This window comes from Gymnoscopelus braueri, assembly GCF_963280865.1.
Source record: "Gymnoscopelus braueri genome assembly, chromosome: 24".
NCBI classification, from domain to species: domain Eukaryota; kingdom Metazoa; phylum Chordata; class Actinopteri; order Myctophiformes; family Myctophidae; genus Gymnoscopelus; species Gymnoscopelus braueri.
The window spans coordinates 39,212,790-39,236,257 of NC_137626.1; the positions used below are offsets into that span (position 1 = coordinate 39,212,790).

At 42.4% G+C, this 23,468-nt stretch overlaps 1 protein-coding gene across 2 annotated transcripts in view; it reads left to right on the plus strand.

Moving 5' to 3' along the window:
- Window positions 1-7,273: 7,273 nt before the first annotated feature.
- LOC308080851 (band 4.1-like protein 3) overlaps window positions 7,274-23,468 on the plus strand; it is a 69,287-nt gene continuing 53,092 nt past the window's right edge. For both annotated transcript variants that reach the window (XM_080422889.1, XM_080422890.1), the window contains exons 1-7: window positions 7,274-7,309; window positions 11,209-11,317; window positions 15,597-15,776; window positions 15,995-16,099; window positions 16,409-16,451; window positions 17,790-17,862; window positions 18,046-18,167. In XM_080422889.1, coding sequence (XP_080279015.1) covers window positions 11,219-11,317; window positions 15,597-15,776; window positions 15,995-16,099; window positions 16,409-16,451; window positions 17,790-17,862; window positions 18,046-18,167 — 622 coding nt within the window. In that variant the 5' untranslated portion in view covers window positions 7,274-7,309; window positions 11,209-11,218. The remainder of the gene's footprint in view (window positions 7,310-11,208; window positions 11,318-15,596; window positions 15,777-15,994; window positions 16,100-16,408; window positions 16,452-17,789; window positions 17,863-18,045; window positions 18,168-23,468) is intronic.

The following is a 23,468-nucleotide window of genomic DNA, read 5'->3' on the forward strand; positions in this document are numbered from 1 at the left end:
GTTGTTATTCGATTGTCCCAACAAATGATTTAAAACATCATCTCTGATTTTAAGGTACAACTTGGCATGAGGTCTCCTGTTTTGGGTTAAAATAAAGATTAGATTAATAAACAACTTTTCAGGTTATGGTTTTGCCAGCATGTTATTAAAGGCCGATTCATACATCGTGGGACGGCGTCTCACGCCGAGAATAGCAGACCTACAAGCTCACAACCTTGAGCTTGTAGGTCTGCTATTTTTGGCACGCGACCCTGCTGTTCTTAACTCTCCAATGTGCCCACTGTCCAAACCAGAACACGCATCAGGCAGGCCAGGCGGAGTCCCGCAGCATAGAACAGTGTGTGACGCAGTCAGGGGTCATCGCCATGCTGGCTTGTAGTTTTTTCCATGGACATACAAATGAGCGGACAATAATATTACCAGAAACACATATAGAGCTATAGCCTTAAATGACCTTTACAAGTCTGTAACTCTGAGAGTGCACAAATGGAACGAAATGGACCGTACATTTGGTTCCATTTGTGCACTCTCAGAGTTATGGGGGTCCTTGGAAACAAAAAGTTTGATAATCACTAGTGGACTCCTAATGTGTCATAGTAAATCAGTGTCATACATATTCTTACAACATTTAATTTTTATCCCACAATTTTTGCAACAGATTTTTTCACCCAGTGCCAGTTGCCTAATCTGTAATCCTGGGCGCTACTCTCCCCCTGCCAGCCAGGGGAGAGACCCGAATTGGGCTCATGCTTCCTTCAATGCATGAGGAGTGAGCAGGCCGCTTCTTATCACCTGACAGGGGTCCCCGGTAGGACGTAGCGTGTGGAAGGAACACGTTATTCCAACCAGTTCCTTTCCCTCTCCATCAGGCGCCCCGACTTACCAGGGGGAGGCAGTATAGAGACCAGGATTACTGCATGTTTTTGTGAGGGTACCTACCCTAGAGACACGGGGAGAACATGCAAACTCCACATAGAAAGGCGCTTTCGCCAACCCCACCTAGAGTATGGGCACTGATGACGCAGAGGAGAGAACACGCCCCCAGCATCCCCGGCAGGAATCGAACCGAGGACATTCTAGTTGTGAGGTGGCAGCGCTACCGACTGCGCCACTGTGCCCCCTTATATTCTGAAGAAAACCTGGAGACTGACATTCAGTAATTGGGTCTTATGATCAAAATGACAACATTATAATGTTGCTATATGTAAAACATAACAAATCTAAATGCAATGCGATGCGAGAGTGTGGTCTAGCCAACGTTGGTGTTGGCTTGACCCCACTCTCGCATTGCATCGCATTTAGATTTTTTATGTTTTGGACTCCTGGATCGCTGCCTTGCACACTCTCCTATCTAACATCAGGGTCTTGAGCTCTACAGTGATGTTAGCTAAGCTGTCGCGCCGTAGTCAGTAGCGTATGGTGGGTTCTAACGTGGGGGGCGGGTGGGGGCTCGCGCAACGATGGCTGATAAGTGACAGTCTATTGAGAATTACCATCAGCGTTAATGCAAGAGAGAGAAACGTGAATAAAACACAATATGCAAGTATAATCCAATGTATGTTTTTTTATTCTCAAAAGTGTATTTACAACAGCAACGTTAACAAATCAAATACAGTGCACTGCAGTGCAAACATATAGCAGCCTTGTCTGTTACAGCTTAATACGATGGGGCTTGCACTTGAACATGTCAATAACCTCATCCGGGTCCAAACGGTTAGTTCAATCTCTCTCAAACGACAGGAGACATAGACTGTTTAGGCGAGAGGTTGTCATTGAACTTCTGCATGCATTTTTGATTCTGCCTACACTGGAAAATAGGCGTTCAACTGTGCATGTGGTCATTGGCAGTGTTATCAATGCGTTTAAGAAACAGCGGACACTGGAGAAGGTGCTAGCTTGGCACGCATCCAAAACCTTAATTAGTGTGTCAATTTTTTTATTCTCAGCATAAATCCCATCAGTGTTTGTCAACTGATTTAGGACTGTGCCACGGCCACTTGTGGTTACTTCTTTGTATCCCAGGTATCTTTGTATTCCTTCTTTATGTCCGTCGCTCTTCTCATGCGTCGTAAAAGCAAAGCCTGTGAGTTTCCAGGCTGAAAAGCCACCATGCGTAAATGCGTTCTCTAAATGCTCAGGCGCAAAACACAGCATCTCGACTAATGCTGGACACTGGATGAATGAAAATTTCTCATACCAGTTTTTTGAAAAGCACCTGGAGCGTCCGTTGATCGTTGTAGTTGGGAAGCGGCTTAGTTTGGGTTGAGTTGCGGGCTCGTCGATAGCAGAGAGGTCTGTAGGCGCAACTGCGCCACTGGAATCCGGGGTGCACTGGTATGGTGCTGCTGGCCGCGGCGATGGTTGCTGGTGGTGGCGGGTCTGGCGTTGTGGTGGCTGCTGGTTGTGGCCCCACTGGCCCCTCACCAGCAGCCGCTGGTGGGGCAGTCGTCGCCGCTGGCACGGTGATGAGCGCTGGTGTCCTGGCACTGCTGCTGTCCTCCTTTGCTGGCGTCTTGCTGGAGCTGGCGGCGAAGTGTAGTAGCATGCTGCTCTGGACGAATCGTTTTTTGGTTGGTGGCTTCTTCATGTTGTAGTAGTAGACTAGTCACAAGTCACGACAATAATGAAATGTGGAGCTATTTCTGGCCCCTCTTTATACTGTTTACCTGGCAAGAGAACCGGTTTGACAGGGAAACCGGTTTTTAATGGCCACCCATTAACAATTCGGCCGAATGCAAATAAGCCCTATTTGGAAACAAAGGCGAATTTCTGTGGTTGGCTACAACAGAATAGGGTGAGGGGATGCTAATGTTGTTATGTTGATTTTTTGTTTTTTTCCCCTGGGGAAGCAGGGTTTTACAGACCGGGCCATGGCCTCGTGGCCCCAATGACGATACGCCCTTGGCCGTAGTGCATCTACGTAGGTGGTGCACTTCTTGCTTTTCCTGGCTTTGCCCTGGGTTGGCTCCCATAGTGTCAGTTTGCTTGCCTCTAGTTCTGGGTGCCAGACACAGTGCCCTGCCTCATCCTCTCTCTGACTTTGTCTGTGACCCGAGGCAGGTCCCCATAGAAGTCCTCATTTCTGATGTGGTCCGTCCATGTGACACCTAGTGCCATCCAGGGCTCTTTCCTGTTGTGCTGTGAGGGTCCATGTCTCAGCTCCATACAGCAGTACTGACTCCACTGTAGCTACGAACAGCCACCTCTTGAGGTCTTCTCCCATGTCTGATTTCCACACTCTCCTCATCCCATGCAAGGCATTCCAGGCAAGTGCCCTCAGGACCTTCAGGTCCGTTGAGGCAGTCCAGGCCGCGAGATATTTGAAGTCCTCGACTGGCTCGAGCACCGTCCCGTTCGCAGTGGCGATGGTTTTGTCCTCTGTGTTAACTGTCAGTACCTTTGTTTTCTTGGCATTGAGCTTGAGGCAGATCTTCCAGCACTCCATTTCTACTTCCAGTAGTAGTTATCTTCCTTTCTTTGCTGTATCCGAGATCAGGGCAATGTCATCTGCGTAGTCGAGGTCAGTAATTATGATGGGGTGTACTCGCCTTGACTTCCTCAGGACCAGACTGAACCCCAGTGCCTCTTCTCTGCCATTGATTGCGAGTCTCAGTGCATGGTCCATCGCTGCAATGAACAGGAAGGGGGCCAGAGTGTCACCCTGGTGTAACCCAGGTCTCAAAAGGTTTTCAAAAGGTTTGTCACTGCTGTCTGTGTGTCACTGACAGAGACACACGCACGCACGCACGCACGCACGCACGCACGCACGCACGCACGCACGCACGCACGCACGCACGCACACACGCACGCACGCACGCACACACACACACACACACACACACACACACACACAGTGCCACACACACAGTGCCACACACACACACACACACACACACACACACACACACACACACACACACACACACACACACACAGTCTCACTCAATCAAGTCACATGACACAGATCAGTCACACCAGTGCTTGCAATTGGCAATCACTGCAAGACACAGCCACACCCTATAAAACAGAGTCAGTCTGCAATCAATCTGGGAACCCATCGCCAACTGAAAATGAAAAACAGCGCCCTCTGCTGTTTGTTCTGTCTGTTGGCTCTGGGAGGACGAAAACGTAGAGCCAGAGCGCAAGGAAACCGGTGTTTTGTGTATGCCTTCAGCGCATCACTTCCGGTTGGTGCGACTATGTTTTCATTCCCACTAACAATATTTCTACACGGAACACTAACACCACTTCTCCCAGAGAACATGGATCGTTTTGGTTATAAGCCCACTTGTTTCTATGATGAAAGAGTAAGTTAAAATGTGAATATCTTTCCGTGGTTTTGTCTGCTCCGCGGACGCTATTGTTAAATTAGTTTCGGTTTGTTTCGAGGGGGGAAGGATAGACGGACACGTGAATCCCGCCCACTACATTTGATTGGGTAAAGCGCGGCCCGCTTCCTGATCTGAAGGCACGCCCATGCGCACTTGTTATGACGAACCTCCCCGACAGATTCCAACGCAGTGCAGAATCTGTTCTTGAGAGATTAGTCTGCAATAGTATAGTGAGGTGCACACCACTCCAAAGCTGCTGCAGACTCCTACCCAAACTGATCCCATACTGATGAACTTGCTGGCACAACCTGCTGGCTGTGACTATGAATCTGATTGAATTGGTGAGTGATGAGGTTCAAATGTTTGTTTTGTTATTTGAAATGTTTGTTCTCATTTGTTTTTGGTTGGATTGGAACTTATTATTTTTGGTTGTAATGCTTGTAGATAAGCTGTTTTTCAGTTAATCGGTGATCTTGTAGATCTGCTGTTTTTGTTTATTTGGTATTAATTTGGCCTTTTTGTATGAATCCAGACCAGGTTTCTTTTCTTGATAAGAAAAAGGATCATGATGGCGAGCCAACTAAGCTGAACCCAAACTGAATGAAGTTTGTCCTACCAGGACGGGTAGGCCAAACAGAGCAGCAGCCACACACACATTTCCCCCAACTTACACTACACACTACACTCCCCTCACACTGCCATTGTCCTCTGACCATACCTGACAATACCTACCAAGAACTGCTTAATGACTCTGTTGGACTTTGATACCTTGATGAATATACCTTGATTATATTGAACTGTTGTATGTTTTGTTTTATTTTATTTTGATCAATAAACTGGTCCTATATTATGCTTTGCCCACTCTAAGCATATGCTACACTGGACTCAAATTCTTTGGTGTCACCATCACAGGTTTGAACCTTGGCTCGAGTCTGGCTGTTGTTCGTTCCGGGCGAAAGCCGTTTTGTGAGTTTCTCAGTAGAGGGTCTAAGATGTGTCTAAGACGATTGAGGATCATCCTGTTAGCTGTCTTGGTGACTTGTGAGCTCAGGCTGATGCCCCGATCGTTGTCCGTCTTGGTGAGGTAGCCTGACTTTGGTACTGGAATTATGATCACTGTGCGCCAAAGTTCCGGCTGCTCGCCAGACGTGTGTCCTTGGTTGATGACATCCACCACCACCTCGTCTATGGGCACATACTTCAGAACCTCTGGTTTAACTCCATCCTCCCCGCAGCTCTTGCCACACTTGATAGTAGCCTTGGCCCTCTGGGACTCATCCATGGTGAATGGTCCGTCTGGAAGGTCATGGAAGACGGATCATCCTCTTCCTCGGTTGAAGGAGGATTTCCTTGGAGTGTTTTGAAGTGCTGGTACTATGTTTCAACTCGTTTCTCTGCATTTTCTCCCCGGATCTTGGAAGTCTGAGAAGAGCTTCTGCCAGAAATGTCATTGATGAGCTTCCAGCTCATGCCATGCCTCTGGTTAACGTGTGCCTCTTCAATGTCCCTGATCGTTTGGGTCAGCTCCTGTTGTTCCAGTGTTGATACACTTGGTATAGCTCCTCCCTTCCTCCGCTTATATTCCTCCCTCAGACTCTCTCCTTTTCGGTCAGCGACAAAGTCCCTGTGTACTGTTCTCATCTCCTTCATGGCTTTGGTGATTTTGGGGTCAAGGCATCTGTCTTTCCTCCTTGCTTTGGGAACTTGCTGGAGGTATGTCTCAGCTGCTAGTTGGTTTGCTTCAGCGAAGCTTTGGTAGCGGGCTGTTATGCTCACCTCCTCCTCCTCCTGCAGTGCTTGGAACCTGTTCTTGATGTCCACTGTGTAGCATTGCCAGTTGACCCCATTCGTATTTCACCTTCCTCCTTCCCTCCTTCCTCGGCGCCCTCAGGCTCAGCCTCACTGTTGCAGTGACAATCCTGTGGTCTGAGCAGAGTGAGCTGAAGGACCTGTATGCCTCGCTGTTAATGACACTCCTCCTCAATTTCCTGCGTGTTAGGTTGTAGTTGATCTGGTGTGCCGTGTTGTGTGGTGACACAGCTTCCCCCTCTTCTTTTGGAACATTGTGTTGGTGGCCAGCATCTCGCTTTAGTGAGCCCCCCCCCCCCCCAAAAAAAAGCTATTAAAATACACGATTTAGAGCAAGTCCCATAAGCGAGGGTTTTTAGCTGCGGCGGATCCGGATGGAGTTATGATTTTTTTTTTACTGTACCACTCGTCCTAGGATATAACATCATCTCTTCATTTGATACGTGTTTACCTTGATTATTGTATGTCACCCTGGATAAAGAGCGCCTGAAAAATTCCTAAATTGTAAATTTAATATATTTAGATAACTTGATCTTTTTATGTTCTCTTTGTCAAGCTTATTTAATTTAGATTGTTGTCCCTCCTATTTATTCTTTATTCGGATCCCTATTAGCTGCCACCAAAGTAGCAGCTATACAGCATAGGCCTACTCTTCCTACATTAGTGTCTCCCTGTTCTATGAATATACTGGTAGTATATCATTATAATATGAATACTAATATAATAATAATGATAATGTAACATTTTAATAGAATATGAATATAATAATAATAATAATAATAATAATAATAATAATAATAATAATAATAATAGCTGCAACCCTAATGTCACATACATGTGTCCGAGAAAACACACACACACACACACACACACACACACACACACACACACGCACGCACACACACACGCATGCACACACGCTCACATGCAGGCATACACCTCTGATCTTTGCTCTTAATCCCGCATCTAATCTCCTGATGTGCGGCGGCTGGATGTTTCCCATAATTCCACCGGCGTGACGCAGTGAGAGACACACACACACACACACACACACACACACACGCACAGAGTCACAGAAACACCGCTATGCTGAGCAGCAGAGATACACCCTGTCTGACGTTCTGATGCGGAGCGACAGACAGACAGCTGCACGCGACGGAGACACGAAGGTAAAACATAATATCGCATGTTTATGTATGCTGTTATTAGGCTATTGTCTTTGAGAGAGAGAGAGAGAGAGAGAGAGAGAGAGAGAGAGAGAGAGAGAGAGAGAGAGAGAGAGAGAGAGAGAGAGAGAGAGAGAGAGAGAGAGAGAGAGAGAGAGCATAACGGACCACACATTTGCATCTTTATTATTGTCTCTGGACAGTGTTAATGCAAAGTCTCTGAGAGTAACAAATGGAAGTGAACGGAGCCACTTGTGCACTCTCAGAGTTATAGACCCCCCTAATGTTCCATTCTGGACCCCCGGTGGACGCGACGTTGAGAAACGGTGATTTAAAGAAGAAAGGTGAGAGAGAGAGAGAGAGAGAGAGAGAGAGAGAGAGAGAGAGAGAGAGAGAGAGAGAGAGAGAGAGAGGGGGAGAGAGACGTGGCAAAAATAGGAACAATTGAGGGGTTATGAATTATTGTTTTGTAATGAATATAGTGCTTGTTACGTTCTAAATGGACTGTGTGAGTGTGTGTGTCGGTGTCGGTGTGTGTCGCGTGGTGTGTCGCCACGCCCGGCCCGGCTCTCCTCCTGCTGCCTGCAGTGACGCTGCATTCTACCGGCGCACTGTCACACCGATATGTGTGACCCTGGCTGGTAGTTTACTAACCAAGCAAAAAACCGCGCAGGGGTGGGGGGGAGGTGTTGCACCGAAAAGTGTTGCCCGGCCTGCCGGCCCGGGGCCTGGAGGAGAATCACGTGACCTCCACGCAGAGCTGCAGGAGGAAGAGAAGCAGGGATGAAGAGAGAGAGAGAGAGAGAGAGAGAGAGAGAGAGAGAGAGAGAGAGAGAGAGAGATTTGACCCACATCAGCGCAATAGAAACATATTACATTGTGTCCCTCTAAACCTAATCTCTCTGTCTGTCTGTCTGTCTGTCTGTCTGTCTGTCTGTCTGTCTGTCTGTCTGTCTGTCTGTCTGTCCGTCTTTCTGTCTGGGTCGTCCTTGGCAAGACCTATCTATCTATCTATCTATCTATCTATCTATCTATCTATCTATCTATCTATCTCTATCTATCTATCTATCTATCTATCTATCTATCTATCTATCTATCTATCTATCTATCTATCTATCTATCTATCTATCTATCTATCTATCTATCTATCTATCTATCTATCTATCGATATATCTGTCAATCTATCTATCTATCTATCGATATATCTGTCAATCTATCTATCTATCTATCTATCTATCTATCAATAGATATATCTAGCTATTTAGCTATCTAGCATTCAAATATGTTACGTTTTTAATGTATATTATAAAAACACACACACACACACACACACACACACACACACACACACACACACACACACACACACACACACACACACACACACACATATATATATATATATATATATATATATATATATATATATATATATATATATATATACATATACATATACATATACATATACATATATATATATATATATAATGGTGTCAGTTGCTCAAAGCGTAACAGATGTTGACTGAACCGGTAGGGAAGGGTCACACCAGGCCACTGCAACATACTGTATTGATAAAAGTGTACTTTGGTTTAATCTGGTAGAAGTACTCATATATACTCAGGTATTTATCAAGCCTGATTCATACTTAGTTGCACACTTGTGGTGCGGAACTCCAAAAATACATTTTGAATTATGCCGCTTAAGCCCTATTTCAAATATAGTGGAAAACAGCAGATCTACGTGAGATCACCACGTGTGACGTTTTGAGCTTGCAGATCTTCTACATCCGTAATCTTCTTTCTGATTTTGTTTATCTTTTTCTGAATGTCATCTTGTGATGACATCTTTCTTTATTTCTGTGACGTCAGAGGTCTGCCGGCCAGAGGTCTGCCTCCCTTAATAAGCCCATTTTAATACAGGATATCCCAACATAAACAGCTTGAATGTAGTATTTTTTATTTAAACATGTTCCAACGTGTAGACCCTTTTGAAAGCTTCCCCAGAAAACACTGATTTAACCTGCAGCCTTCATCATCACAAAAGGCTTGTTCAGCTTCCCATTCAAACACAATTAATTATTATGAAATAATATATTGGCTGAAACCGATATATTATTTTGACATCGGTTCGCTACTGATGGCCAACATGGGCCGCCCGATACCGATATGATGACCGATTAATAGTGCCTCTCTATTTCATCTTGGTAATTTAACTACATTTTGATACAGGGCCTTTATTCGTAACAGAGTATCCCAACATTGTGGTATTGTATTGCTACTTTTACTTCTTCTGAGTACTACTTCTGTCTTCTGTGTCAAACTCAGCTCTACAATGTTACCATCATTGTCAAGCAGACAACTCTACATTTATAATTTTTAGTTGTTTATTTTTTCATTCATTAAAACCCTATTTTATACTTTATCGTATGACACTGTTGCGTAAAAGTAATTTGCTGTTAGAAACAGCTCTATACACATGTTAGGCCAAGGGTAGCTCTGTATAAATCTGTTTTGAAACAAATAACATTTGTATATATTGCATTTGGTATAAAAACCTTTTTGGGACAAATAGACATTTATCTGAAGTATTTGAAACACACAAAAAGCAGCATTTATTTTATTACGTTTAAAGATAATGTTCATATCGTTGCTGTCGGGCCAAAAGGTTGTATCTCCTTTTCACCACTTTTTAATGTTTTTTTATTCAATTACTTCCCTACTTCATTCAAGAGTGTCGCACAAAAGTAGTGTAAACAACCGATCTACAACCGATCTACAACCGATCTACAACCGATCTACAACCGATCTACAACCGATCTACAACCTCACAACGGCGTCACGATTCGACACGTTGTGGGCTTGTAGATTCTTTCTTCATAATATTAAAAGGGAACGGTTTTGAACGTACAAGGTTTCCACCCAACAGTGACAATAATGTATGTAATGTAAGTAATAATGTCAAAGCAGTTCTCTTTCTGAGGTCAACTTGAGGCAGACATTGCAGAAATACAAATAATGATTTACCACTTAAGGTGGTGGTATTGCATTTGCCTCATCTTCTCCTGTCTTCAACATGCTCACCCATCTCACTGCTGTGTTTGCACATCTTTGTACTTCATGCAGATATGGGAGTCTTTCTTTCTTTCTCTCTCTCTCTCTCTTTCACTCTCTCTCTCTCTCTCTCTGACAGCTTATAGGGTCAATAGGTCGTTGCCACGGCAACACAATAGGGTCAGAGTGATGAGGTTATGTCAGTGCAGAGAGTTCAATGATGATCTGCATCTGATCCAACCCTGCTGCTGCTCACTCCCTATTGCAGGAAGAAAGAAAGAAAGAAAGAGAAAGAAAGAAAGAAAGAAAGAAAGAAAGAAAGAAAGAAAGAAAGAAAGAAAGAAAGAATGCAGAAACGACAGGAAGAAAGAACGACCTATAGTGTAAGGGTGGTTCAACTCCATGGTGGTGCATCCGGCTTTGTCGAGCGTCTACACGAACACAGTTGGTCCGTGTTCGGGGGAGGGAAGCCGGGCGGTGAGGGTGATGATATCACTGTATGTACTGCGGGGGCGGCACCTATCAGCAGGGAGTGTTCCGCGGGAGAAGGAGGACGAAGGCTCTACGTCCTCCCCGTGGGGGCTCCTCACTGGTAGGTGACGGCACAGAAATGTGTGCGGGGAGGAATCAATTGCCATAACGACAAAAAAAGAGGGTAAACTAATTATACAATCATCAATCCACACTGTCTGTGTGTTTAAATGGTAAAGCCTATTTTAGACCGTGTCGCGCGCCGGAAAGATCTACAAGCTCACGACGTGACCTTGTAGATCGGCTATTTTCACCGTTGTGTGACAAAGTATGGATCGGGCTCAACTGAGCTGTGTGTCCCTATGTGTGTCGTTCAGGTGAATCGCCATGACAACAGAGCCCGGCGAACCGCAGGAGGCCAGCCAGGCCACGCCCACAGAGGCGGAGTGTTTTCCTGAAGCTGCCGCCCACTCCACGCCCAAACAGGTAGACATGATTCATTATGTAGCACACACACACGCACGCACGCACGAAATAACTATGAAATATTCTCATAGTAATCATTGCTATAGAGCAGGGGTGCAACTTTGAGGATGGAGAGGGCCACTATATTTCCACACTCACTCCAGAGGGCCACATTGCATATTGTTGTTGTCGGGCAGAAACCATGTATCTCTGTATTTTAACTTTCTTCATAAATTAATGCTGTACTTCGCCATTCTATGTCACACAAAAGTAGCCAAAATAGCCAATATACAAGCTCAAAACGCGTCGCAGTGCGACACGTTTTGAGCTTGTAGATCTGCTATTTTGGCTATTTTTAAATTGGAATCCAGATTTTTCCCTGAACAGTATTTTTTAGTTACACTTATGTTAACTTCATAAACTTAAATACAAATACATTGGACATAAAAAGGACAACAGCATTTTAATATACTAGTCATTAAACTACTAATATAGACTGAAGTAATTAAAGCAGGTCATGTTTGCATGTTTGGAATTGTAACAGCTGAAATCAATAATATATCTGTATTCCCATATTAACCTGCGGGCCGCATTAAGTGAAGGTGGGGGCCGCATGTGGCCGCCGGGCCGCCAGTATGCTATAAAGTGTTTGTTCAGTAACACGGGGTCTCTCCAGCTCTTTAATAAACAGAAAATAACTTTTCAGGTCAGGATACCAATCTCATACAATCAGGACAGAGGATTTTAAGCAGTGATTAATGTTTGGACGCTGACGTCATGAGTCCACAAGATGGTTACATGTTTCAGCCGGTCTCCAATTTCACCGTAACACTGACATGCTGTAGGACAGAGGAGGAGGCAGAAATTTGAGTGTTGGAATTTGGCTTTACTAACTTTGACTTTCACCCATTTTCAGGGTTATATACACATTGATTATAAGACGGCACCATTTCTGCCTACTCACTCTGTGTCTCAGAGGAGGGCTGTGGACAGTTTAGAAACCTACCAGTGATTGGCATCAAAATGTACTTAAAGTAGCAAAAGTAAAAGTACTCATCATGCACCACGTTCACAAGATAAAAAAATAACTTATTTTGAAAATAGCAGATCTACAAGCTCACAATGTGTCGCATCGCAAGGCATTGTGAGCTTGTAGATCGGCTATTTTCAAATGGCCGAACAAAGTAACTAGTAGCTAAAGTTTTCAAATAATTGTAGTGGACTAAAAGTACAATATTTGGAGTGTTTGCCGGACAGCTACAATATTCAGTAAGGATAGGACATAGAACTCATACAGGATACTGGATAAGCAAGTGAAATTGGAAGTGATGAAACAAAGAAATGAGCAGACAAAATTGGAACTGGAACACTATCAAATTTAAGCTGATGAATGGGTTCTCTCTCCTGATTGGATGACATTGACAACCTATACCTAAAAATTTATTTTCTGTTTAGGAAAGAGCCGGCCAGACGGGGAGATGTAATCTTGATATATGATGATATAATCTGTCACTGGTATATTTTTCACAATAACAACCAACATGAATGTGTTTTTTTTTCAACTTCTTAAAACACTTGTTTAGTGTCTGCCCCCATAGGCAATGACATAGGCACCGGAACTGCATTTATTCATTTATTTTAAAGTGAATAAATGCTGTTTCTGACAACACTGTTGATGCTTTCCAATATATCCTCAGGCGCTAGGACCCCAGTGTTTCCCCTATATGCATTAAGCAGTGGCGGGCCGCCACCCCTTAAATCTGGCCGCCACAGTATGATTTTTTTCCCCCAAAAAAAAGAAAAAAAAAGGGAAAAAAAAGAGAAAAAAAAGAAAAGAAAAAATATATTATCATGGACATATCCGTGATTGGCAAGTAAGAAGTGTGAGTACTTCCTCCACCACTGTCTTTTTTGTTATGTATGACAGTTTGTCTATACTACATACTAATAAAAGTATATTTTCCTAAATCTGGAGGGTTTCCAACAGTCCGAAACTTTTACCGCCGAGCCTAAAAAAATCTGGTGAAAAATTAAATGATGCAATGTTGCAATGCAAGGCTCAGGAATGTGCCGCGCAGCGCCGCAGGACAAATCCAATGTAAAGCACATTAACACCAGATAGATTTGTTTAATGTAGTTGTTGTTATTGTGGCTACCCCTGTGCAAAATATGTTTTTTATTGGATCAGAGCAGCGCGCGTGTTGACGCTGTGGGTCCAGAGCGCTTGTAGTCACTGTGTCATAACAAACCAGTGTTGCCATGTCGGCTTATTTCACGCAAGATTTGGCTTATTTTTCACGCAAGATTTGCAGTCTACAGTAGCCAATTAGAATGAAATCTGCTAAAACTGACTCATACACTGATACAGAACCATACAGTGGCTTATCCAATGGGCTTGAGGTGCTGAAGCACAGGGCACCAACCCTTGGGGGGGGCACCAAATGGCGTGAAGAAAAAAAAAACGGCGAAAAACTTAGAGCGCAGCGCACCAAACCAAATATTTTACAGATAGTTACACTATTCTTGTACTATATTAAAATTAAATCATCCTTAACCTTCAAGTTAAATTCATTATTTCCGTGGACTTAAAAATCATCGTTTTATTTGATGGCCTTCTTTTTGATTGGCCTTTTACAGGCCCTACCAGCCTGTAGGGGGAGGTAGAGAGTAACATATTATAATACCAGCCTGTAGGGGGAGGTAGAGAGTAACATATTATAATACCAGCCTGTAGGGGGAGGTAGAGAATAACAATATAATACCAGCCTGTAGGGGGAGGTAGAGAGTAACAGTATAATACCAGCCTGTAGGGGGAGGTAGAGGGTAACATATTATAATAGCAGCCTGTAGGGGGAGGTAGAGAGTAACATATTATAATACCAGTCTGTAGGGGGAGGTAGAGAGTCACATATTATAATACCAGCCTGTAGGGGGAGGTAGAGAGTAACATATTATAACACCAGCCTGTAGGGGGAGGTAGAGAGTAACATATTATAATACCAGCCTGTAGGGGGAGGTAGAGAGTAACATATTATAATACCTTTGCTCTAAGTGAAACCTGTGTCCAAACCCAATGCTAACAATAGCATAATGTAGTCGTGTTTTTCATCAGAATTAATGAATAAATGCACGGGCGCGCATGAGTCTCCCCTGGCCTAGCACCGGGCCTAACTTTTCCCTGACAATTCATATATAAACTATACAAATATTTTCCTGCTCATTACTGTGCACATGTACTATATAAGTCTTCGTGTTTGAGCACAAATATGCATTTTGAGAACCCAAACATTTTCTGGACCCTGCCACATTTGTTTATGAGCAGTTCAGCATTTTTTTAATTTTGTTATTGTGTTGTTGTGTTGAAGTTTTTTCACCTCACTTTTCAGTCTGGGAGTCTTCCCTTTGAGCCTGGTTTCAGAACGTAACCTGATATCAAATCACTGTAGAAAGGGAAGTGACTTGAATTCTACATTGATAGGCTCTGGTCCCGCCCAGCCCACAGACCAATCAGAATCCTTGGCTCCCTGGTGTCCGAACTTTGGCTGTATACTTGATAACAAACTGACAAGTTGAAAAATGGCACAAAAAATTATCAAGAAAAGTCAATCAAAGAACACAATTTTTGGGCAGGATTTCCTCTTTTTTCAACAAGAGGGCCCTAAAGACTCATTCAGTGCCATTTTGATTATGCTTGCACCTGTTGGTTCTCCAACACCTCAATGTCACTAAAAACAAAAGCTTCAGACCACCCAAAACAAACTGAAGCCCATGACCCACCTCATTCCAACACACTTTGCTAGTCTGGGATGGCACAGGGTGCAATGGTGTAAAGTAACTAAGCACATTTACTCAAGTACTGTACTGTACTTTTTTTTTTTTTTTTTTTTTACTTTACTGGAGTATTTCCAATTTTCAATACTTTTACTTCTACTCCCCTACATCTAGGCAAATATTGTACTTTTACTTCACCACAATTATTAGAAAACTTTAGTCACTAGTTACTTACTTGCAGATATTCATTATTATATTATAAAACATACTTTAACCACTTTAGGCCTATTTTATACCTAGGCTATTTGAAAATAGTCGATCTACAAGCTCATAACGTGTCGCATCGCGACTACATATTTGCCTTTGAGATGTAGTGGAGTAGAAGTAAAAGTATTGAACATTGGAAATACTCCAGTAAAGTAAAAATATCTCTAAATTGTACTTAAGTACAGTACTTGAGTAAATGTACTACTTTACACCACTGTTTAATACCAGTGAAATATGACTCTTCCACCTTTTTCACTTTCAGACTGTTGAGGGCGGGGCATCCCACAACTATGGGCAAAGCTCATTGGCCGAGGACACTGGCAGTCACCTGTCGTCCACCAGTCGTATCGCTCGGTCTCCAGGCAGAACTCCTCTAATGTTCAGGACAGTACAAGTTAAAGTCACTCTGCTGGATAATACGTTATACTGCTGTACTGTAGAGGTACTGCTACTACTACTGAATACTTTTATATACTAATACTGGATCATTTATGATGGTAAATAATGTATTTGTGATAATGTATTAATAATTGAAATTGTGTGTGTGTGTGTGTGTGTGTGTGTGTGTGTGTGTGTGTGTGTGTGTGTGTGTGTGTGTGTGTGTGTGTGTGTGTGTGTGTGCGTGCGTGCGTGCGTGCGTGCGTGCGTGCGTGCGTGCAGAAGCGAGACAGAGGCTATGTATTATTTCTGAAGGTGTGTGATTACCTGAACCTGTTGGAGAAAGATTACTTTGCCATAAGCTTCAGAGACATAGACAATAACAAGGTATCTATCTATCTATCTATATATATATCTATCTACAGTATCTATCTATCTATCTATCTATCTATCTATCTATCTATCTATCTGTCTGTCTGTCTGTCTGTCTGTCTGTCTGTCTGTCTGTCTGTCTGTCTGTCTGTCTGTCTGTCTGTCTGTCTGTCTGTCTGTCTGTCTGTCTGTCTGTCTGTCTGTCTGTCTGTCTGTCTGTCTGTCTGTCTGTCTGTCTGTCTGTCTGTCTGCCTGCCTGCTTGCCTGCCTGCCTGCCTGTCTGTTATCCAGATGTTAATGATTGACAGATGTGTTGTCCTGCAGATCTGGTTGGATCCCGTCAAGGAAATGAAGAGACAACTCCGAGGTTAGACAGACACGCATACGCACGTGCACGCGCACGCACACACACGCACACACACACACACACGCATAGGGATGGGTATCAATTGGGTTTTTTAAATGGTGCCGATGCCTAAATGGTGCTCAGAACCGATACTTTTCAATACAAAAACGGTCAATGACTTAAATTACTTTTTCTTTTTAGTTTATTTTTTTAGTTTATTTTTTTAGTTTATTTTTTTAGTTTATTTTATTAAAGTCGGGAAAGCATCCATGTGCTATTCAAAAATAGCAGATGTACAAGCTCACAGTGCGTCACTTTGTGCCGCGCTGTGAGCTTGTACATCTGCCATTTTAGATTATTATTTTTTTGAATCTTGAAATAATTGAATAATTTTGAATTACGAAAAAGTTTGAGAACTACTGGTTTAGAAGGCACCTCCAACGCCCTTACCCATTCTAAAAGTACGGTAAACCACAGTCTTTCATGGCTTATTGCTTTTCTCTAATTGTTCCCAATATATGCATGAAAATCATAGACACGTCCCAATGAAAACTGCTTTTAATAAGAATTTCACTACAAAAAAAAATTCTACAAGAAAGACGCCAGGATAAACCAGGAAGTTGCAAATGCATGGAAGGTACCGCATATACCAAGCGGTACGTGTCGTGGTATATCTGCCTTGTTTTAAAGTGATTCGTAAAACCTTGCACGTATACAGGACGAAAAGGAACACTCCTCTTACCTTGACATACGAAAAACGAGATCACAAATGGTAATACATCCATGGAACGGCACAGTGAAGACGTAGGCACATGCAGTGATAGTGATGCAAGCGGTCATAGGCGTATGTTATCAAGTAGTTCAGCACATCACTCAGCCAATCTGAATCAAGGATTGGAGTTATCCGTGTTAAAGAGAGTACTTTACAGTGACACCCAGGCAGAATTAAGGACTGGAACTATTTGTTTACATCAAATGCATGGAGACAATGTAGTGCCTCAGTCATTTAGGATAATAGGTACACAAAGAACCTAGCATCAGTCTAAACAGTATAATCAAAAAAATATACTGTAGTAGTTGTAGGCTACTAGTTAACTGTACTGTTAGCTAAAGGCTAGTTAACTGTACTGGTACAGTAGTTATAGGCTACTAAATGAGTTAACGGTATGGGTAGTTATAGGCTACTAAATTAGTTAACTGTATGGGTAATTATAGGCTACTATATTAGTTAACTGTACGGGTAGTTATAGGCCACTGGTTGACAGCACTGGTAGTTATATAGGCTACTAGTTAACTGTACTAGTACTTATAGGATGCTAGTTAACCACGTTAAACAGTTCCTCTGTGTTTGTCTCTCAGGCGTTCCCTGGATCTTTTCCTTTAATGTGAAGTTTTATCCTGACCCCGCCCACCTGTCTGAAGACATCACCAGGTAGCCCCACCCACCTGTCAACCAAAATATTGTGAAATTAATGAATTAACTTCATGAAAATTCAGTTTGTGTTAGTACTGCTAACTAACCACAGCCAGACCTAGGCTAATTATACAGTAGACTCAGTGTGTGTGTGTGTGTGTGTGTGTGTGTGTGTGTGTGTGTGTGTGTGTGTGTGTTTAGGTATTATTTATGTCTACAGATAAGGCAAGACATCGTTTCGGGTCGACTTCCTTGTTCGTTTGCCACTCACACCATCCTGGGTTCCTACACTGCCCAATCAGAGCTGGGAGATTACGATATAGGTAACAATACTGGCTATAATGAATGCATGTAACTCAGGTGGTGCCTGTTCAGCAGTGGTGGAAAAAGTACTCAAATTGTTTACTTAAGTAAAAGTAACAATACCGCAATGTAGAAGTACTAAAAATTGGGAAATTGCAAAGTGTGGTTGCGCCGACGTCGGTCGCGGGTCTCGGCCGCCGGGACACGAGGGATACGCCGGGAGGAATACCGCTCGGGGGCCACGTGACGTGCCATTCGAATCGGGTGCCGATCGGATCCTGCCTTCGTGATACGTGCCGTTTTGATTTTAGGAAATAAGCCCCTCCCACTAAATAAATAGGCCCCTCCCACAAATGTAACGGGCCAATCATATTGTCACGTCACTCCTGATATCGCTTTTATTACATTTTGAGAGGATTGATCCCCCCAAAAATCATGTTTTTGCATCAAACGGTTACGTTTTGTGCATTTGTGGCGCCCCCTATAGATCAAAGTGGAAATGCTTTTAGGGATTCGTTGAGTGAACTACCCTTGACATGTGATTCAAATTTGGGATTGACCGGACGTTTCCTTCGTGAGTTTTGGCCTTTTTTGTAAAACGGGCCCCTCCCGCTAATTTTGGAAGCCATTTATGGAAGAACCGTATGGACTATCAAAATTCCGTTTGGAGATGTTTATCGCATGGGTCGCATCACGTGTACCGATTTTTGTGAAATTTGGACAAAATATGTAGGGGGAGGAGCTAAAAGTGTGTGTTAAAGAAAATTCAAAATGGCGGAAAATCTATCCTGACGCAAATGGGCCTATATGGGGAGTTGCGTTATGACCCAAGGAATCTAAGGGAAAAAATATTTTTATTCTACGACCTACGGTTCAAGAGTTTTAGGCCAAAACGTAAAATGGGCTGTTATAGCGCCACCATGAGGCTGAATGGTGTAATTATTTTTTTAATAATTTCGCAGTAAGGCCACATCCACACGGATACGATTTTAGGTGAAACCGCATAAGTTTTTAATCGTTTGCACGTTTTGGCCACACGGAGCCGGCGTTTTAGGTCTGCAATACGCTTATTTTTGAAAACGGGTCCCAGAGTGAATTAATCTGAAAACGCCACCCTTGCGTCTCCGTGTGTACAACCAAATACGGCAATACGCATCTTTCCTGAACCGATGACGCCATAGCTCCACCTCTCGCTTAAACCCGCCCCCCCCCCCGTCCCCCCGTTCCCCCACCCCCCGAAGACGCCACCCTTGCGTCTCCGTGTGTACAACCAAATACGCTTCTTTCCTGAAACGATGACGCTATAGCTCCACCTCTCGCTTAACCCGAATGCACCGAGCACCCCCCCCCCCCCCGCATGCGTGACCCCCGAACCCCCCCCGACCCTGCATGCGCCGCCACCCGCCCCCCCCCCCCCCCAACAACAAACACCCCGACCCCGTCAGCGTTGCGTTCGTACTACTTAACGCAATAGGGCTTTTACAGCCACAAGTGGACATGGAGTAAATGTACTTAGTTACTTTCCGCTTAGTTACTTTTTAATGTACAGTATATTCACGTGCATACAAATGAGCCATGCGGTCTTATAAGAATGAAAACAAACGTCTTGCTGTTGACCATGGATCACATGACGGTCGTCTGTTACGACGATCATGGATGAACTTCAACCTGGTGTTTGCACTTTCTCCATTTATAACCCGTTCATCTACATAAACGTTCATATTTCTAATATAAAGTGCTGACCCCATGGCCACGGATGTTACACTTATGTATGGGCCCGCATAAGTACACCTATCTTCCGTATTGTTCAATAAAAATCATTTTAATCCGATTGGTGGCCATTGACTTCGAATTTTCTCCATTGACTTTCATTTACGCGACCCTACCGGTTGGGAGGAGTATTGCACTCTAATACATTATAACTCTATGAGAAAATGGCTGCCGATCGGATTAAAATGCTTTTTATTGAACAATACGGAAGATACGGGTACTTATACCCACTCAAAGTGAATTTTAACATCCATGGCCATGAGTTAAGCACTTTATATTTGAGATCTGAACGTTTATGTAGATGTACGGGTTGTAAATAGAGAAAGTACAAACACCAGGTTGAATTCAGCCAGGACGCTAGTGGCTAAGCTAGCAGTTTGAATGGGACGTTTACGGCCGTATTCGCTAAATCTGGCATTTAAAAAAAAAGAATTTATATCGAATATCTTAAATACAATGAAACAAACACATTTAGGCTCTCTACCTGTGCTCAAACAAGCATGACAGCACACAATAAAAATATAAACATGTTGTGTTGATTGATGAGACCGAGTCTGGATGAGAATCAGCGTTGCCATGTCGGCTTATTATAAGCGACTTTGGGCAGAACTTTTTCTGGCTTTTTCTGTAAAGTTGCTTGTAAAATTGGTAGTTGCGGGTTGCGTTTTTTGTGTGGCTTATTTATAACGTGTTCTTGCTTATTTAGGCTTGCTTCCAATTTTTTTTTTTTTTTTTTAAACCAGTGGTTTTCAAATATTTTCATGAAAATGTTCTGTGCCAGAGCATTAGTGTTGTTAGAATGTTTAAAAAAAAAAACAAGTATTCTTTATTTTATTGCAAGAGTTTTTTTTTAATAGCCTATGTACAAGCTCACGTGAGCTTGTAGATCGGCTATTTTCATTCAAGTAGCTGATGTCACTAAGCCACTTCTTCTGGGCTTGTTTTCATAGACCTGGTTGCTTATTTTTCTCGCAAAATCTGGCAACACAGGTTCCGTTCCGTTCACTTACTAGCTCAATGATTAATGAATGAACAGTATAATAATAATAATAATAATAATAATACTTCGCTAATAATATAAATAATAATATATAAATAATCAGTACTCAAGATGACTATATTTTATTTTCGGTTCAGGTGAACCAGTCTATGAAATGAATGATTGTGACTCTGACTAGGCACACAGTCATTACATGATCTGGGGCATAGATGTAATGAATTTTTGTCCAGGTAGCGTGCCTTTGCATCCGCGTTCAGCTTCTCTCTGTATGGTATGTCTCTGTCACGCATTGTGTGTGTATGTGTTGTAGACTTTACACAGACTGTGCGTTCAGGAGACGTTGTGAGTAGCTGTCAATGTTAGTAAAGTAAAAGTAAAAGCAAGTAAAAGTAGCAATACCACAATATAAAAATACTCTGTTACAAGTAAAAGGCCTGTGCTCAAAATGTTACTTGAGTTCAATCAAAGTAAAAATACAAAAGTATTGGCATCAAAATATACTTAAAGTACTGAAATGTTTGAAAATAGCTGATCTACAAGCTCACAATGCATCGCGATGCGCGTTGTGAGCTTGTAGATTGGCTATTTTTAAATAGTCTAAGTAGGGCAAATAAATAAATATAAATGTTTTATAATGTCATGATTATATCTGCAAAGTCACTAGTATTAACTAAAGCGTTCAAATAATTGTAGTGGAGTAAAAGTACAATATTTTCCTCTGAGATGTAGTGGAGTAGAAGTAAAAGTATTGGAATTTGGAAATACTCGAGTAAAGTGAAAAATACCTCAATTGTACTTAAGTACAGTACTTGAGTAAATGTACTTAGTAACTTTCCTCCACAGCACCACCCACAGGCCAGGCATATATACTACAGCGTTTTCAGTTTGTGGCGTTTTCAGTGGTTTCGTGTGGACACACACATTTCTTGAGACGATTCCGTGTGTACGGTAAACTTTTTGAAAACGACTCTGTGACATTTTTTAAAACGTCTCCGTGTGGATATGGCCTAAATTATGAACCTCCCCGCCAAGTCTTGTAACTCTAGCCCTTACGGTTTCTGAGAAAAAAATACTTGAAATCGAGTTTTTTTCATTTTCCTATTAAAGTGGATGGGGAAATTTAATGCACTAATAAATTAATATCAATCAAACTATGTAACCAATCTCTTAGCAAAACTGTGGGAGGAGTAGCGGTTTGAAATAAAGTTTATCTAGAAAGAATAAAGTGGGAAGAGTACTATAGTCTGGTTGCCCTAACAGGGCAACCAGACTAAAACTAAAGTTTTAAAATAATTGTAGTGCAGTAAAAGTACAATATTTGCCTCCGAGATGTAGTGGAGTAGAAGTAAAACTATAGACAGTTGGAAATACTCCAGTAAAGTAAAAGTACCAAAAAATTGTACTTAAGTACAGTACTTGAATAAATGTACTTAGTTACTTTACACCAGTAGAATGGAGGCCCAACGTCCTCCCAGAGGGGGCTCCTTACTGGCAGGTGAGTCAGTAGGGTACAACAGCAGTGGCAATCAGTGGGAAGAGTTCATTGGCATAACGACTAAATTGGGAGAACTACAATTTCAGCTGTGATTTGGGGCTAGTGCACTAGCTTCACACTAGCTTCAACGTTCAGCAGTGGTGGAAGAAGTGCTCAGATATTTTACTAGGGATTCTAGGCAAGTTCAGAGATCAAAGCTCACAACGCGTCGCGATGCAACGCATTGTGAGCTTGTAGATTGGCTATTTTCAAATGGCCTACGTATAAAATAGGGCTGAAGTGGTTATGTATATTAGGGGTGGGACGATATATCGATATATCGCGATACTTTCTCCCGCGATAAATAATCGATATCCTTTTCTTTTTTTTTTTAAAGTTTGTGATACGTTGTTTTTCCTACTCTGTATTTGTGTAATGATGATTTTGAAGTGTTTGGTGCTATTTTATGTGTTTATGAATTGAATACAAGGACTATCGTGATATATCGTTGGTGAATTTTCATGCAATATATCGTGATATCGCAATATATCGATATTTTCAGATATCGTGATATATCGTTGGTGAAATCTCTTGCAATATATATCGAATATCGTGATATCGCAATATATCGAACATCGTCGAATATCGTGATATATATTGTTATCGTGGGCCTAATATCGTGATATATATCGTATCGTGAGGTACCCATATCGTCCCACCCCTAATGTATATATATATATATATATATATATATATATATATATATATATATATATATATATATAATATAATAATTTATATCTGAAAAGTAACTAGTAACTAGACGCGTCGCAATTCAGGGCAATTGCAGAGTGTGGTTGCACCGACGCTAGTCGCGGGTCGCTGCCGCCGGGACTCGAGGAATACGCTGGGAGGAATACCGTCGGAGGCTGTGCCAATTACATTGTCACTTAACTCCTGAGATCACTTGCGTTTCATTTTGAGAGGATTGATCCCCCCAAAATAAGGTTTTTGCATCAAACGGTTACATTTTGAGCATTTGTGGCGCCCCCTATGGATCAAAGTGGAAATTCTTTT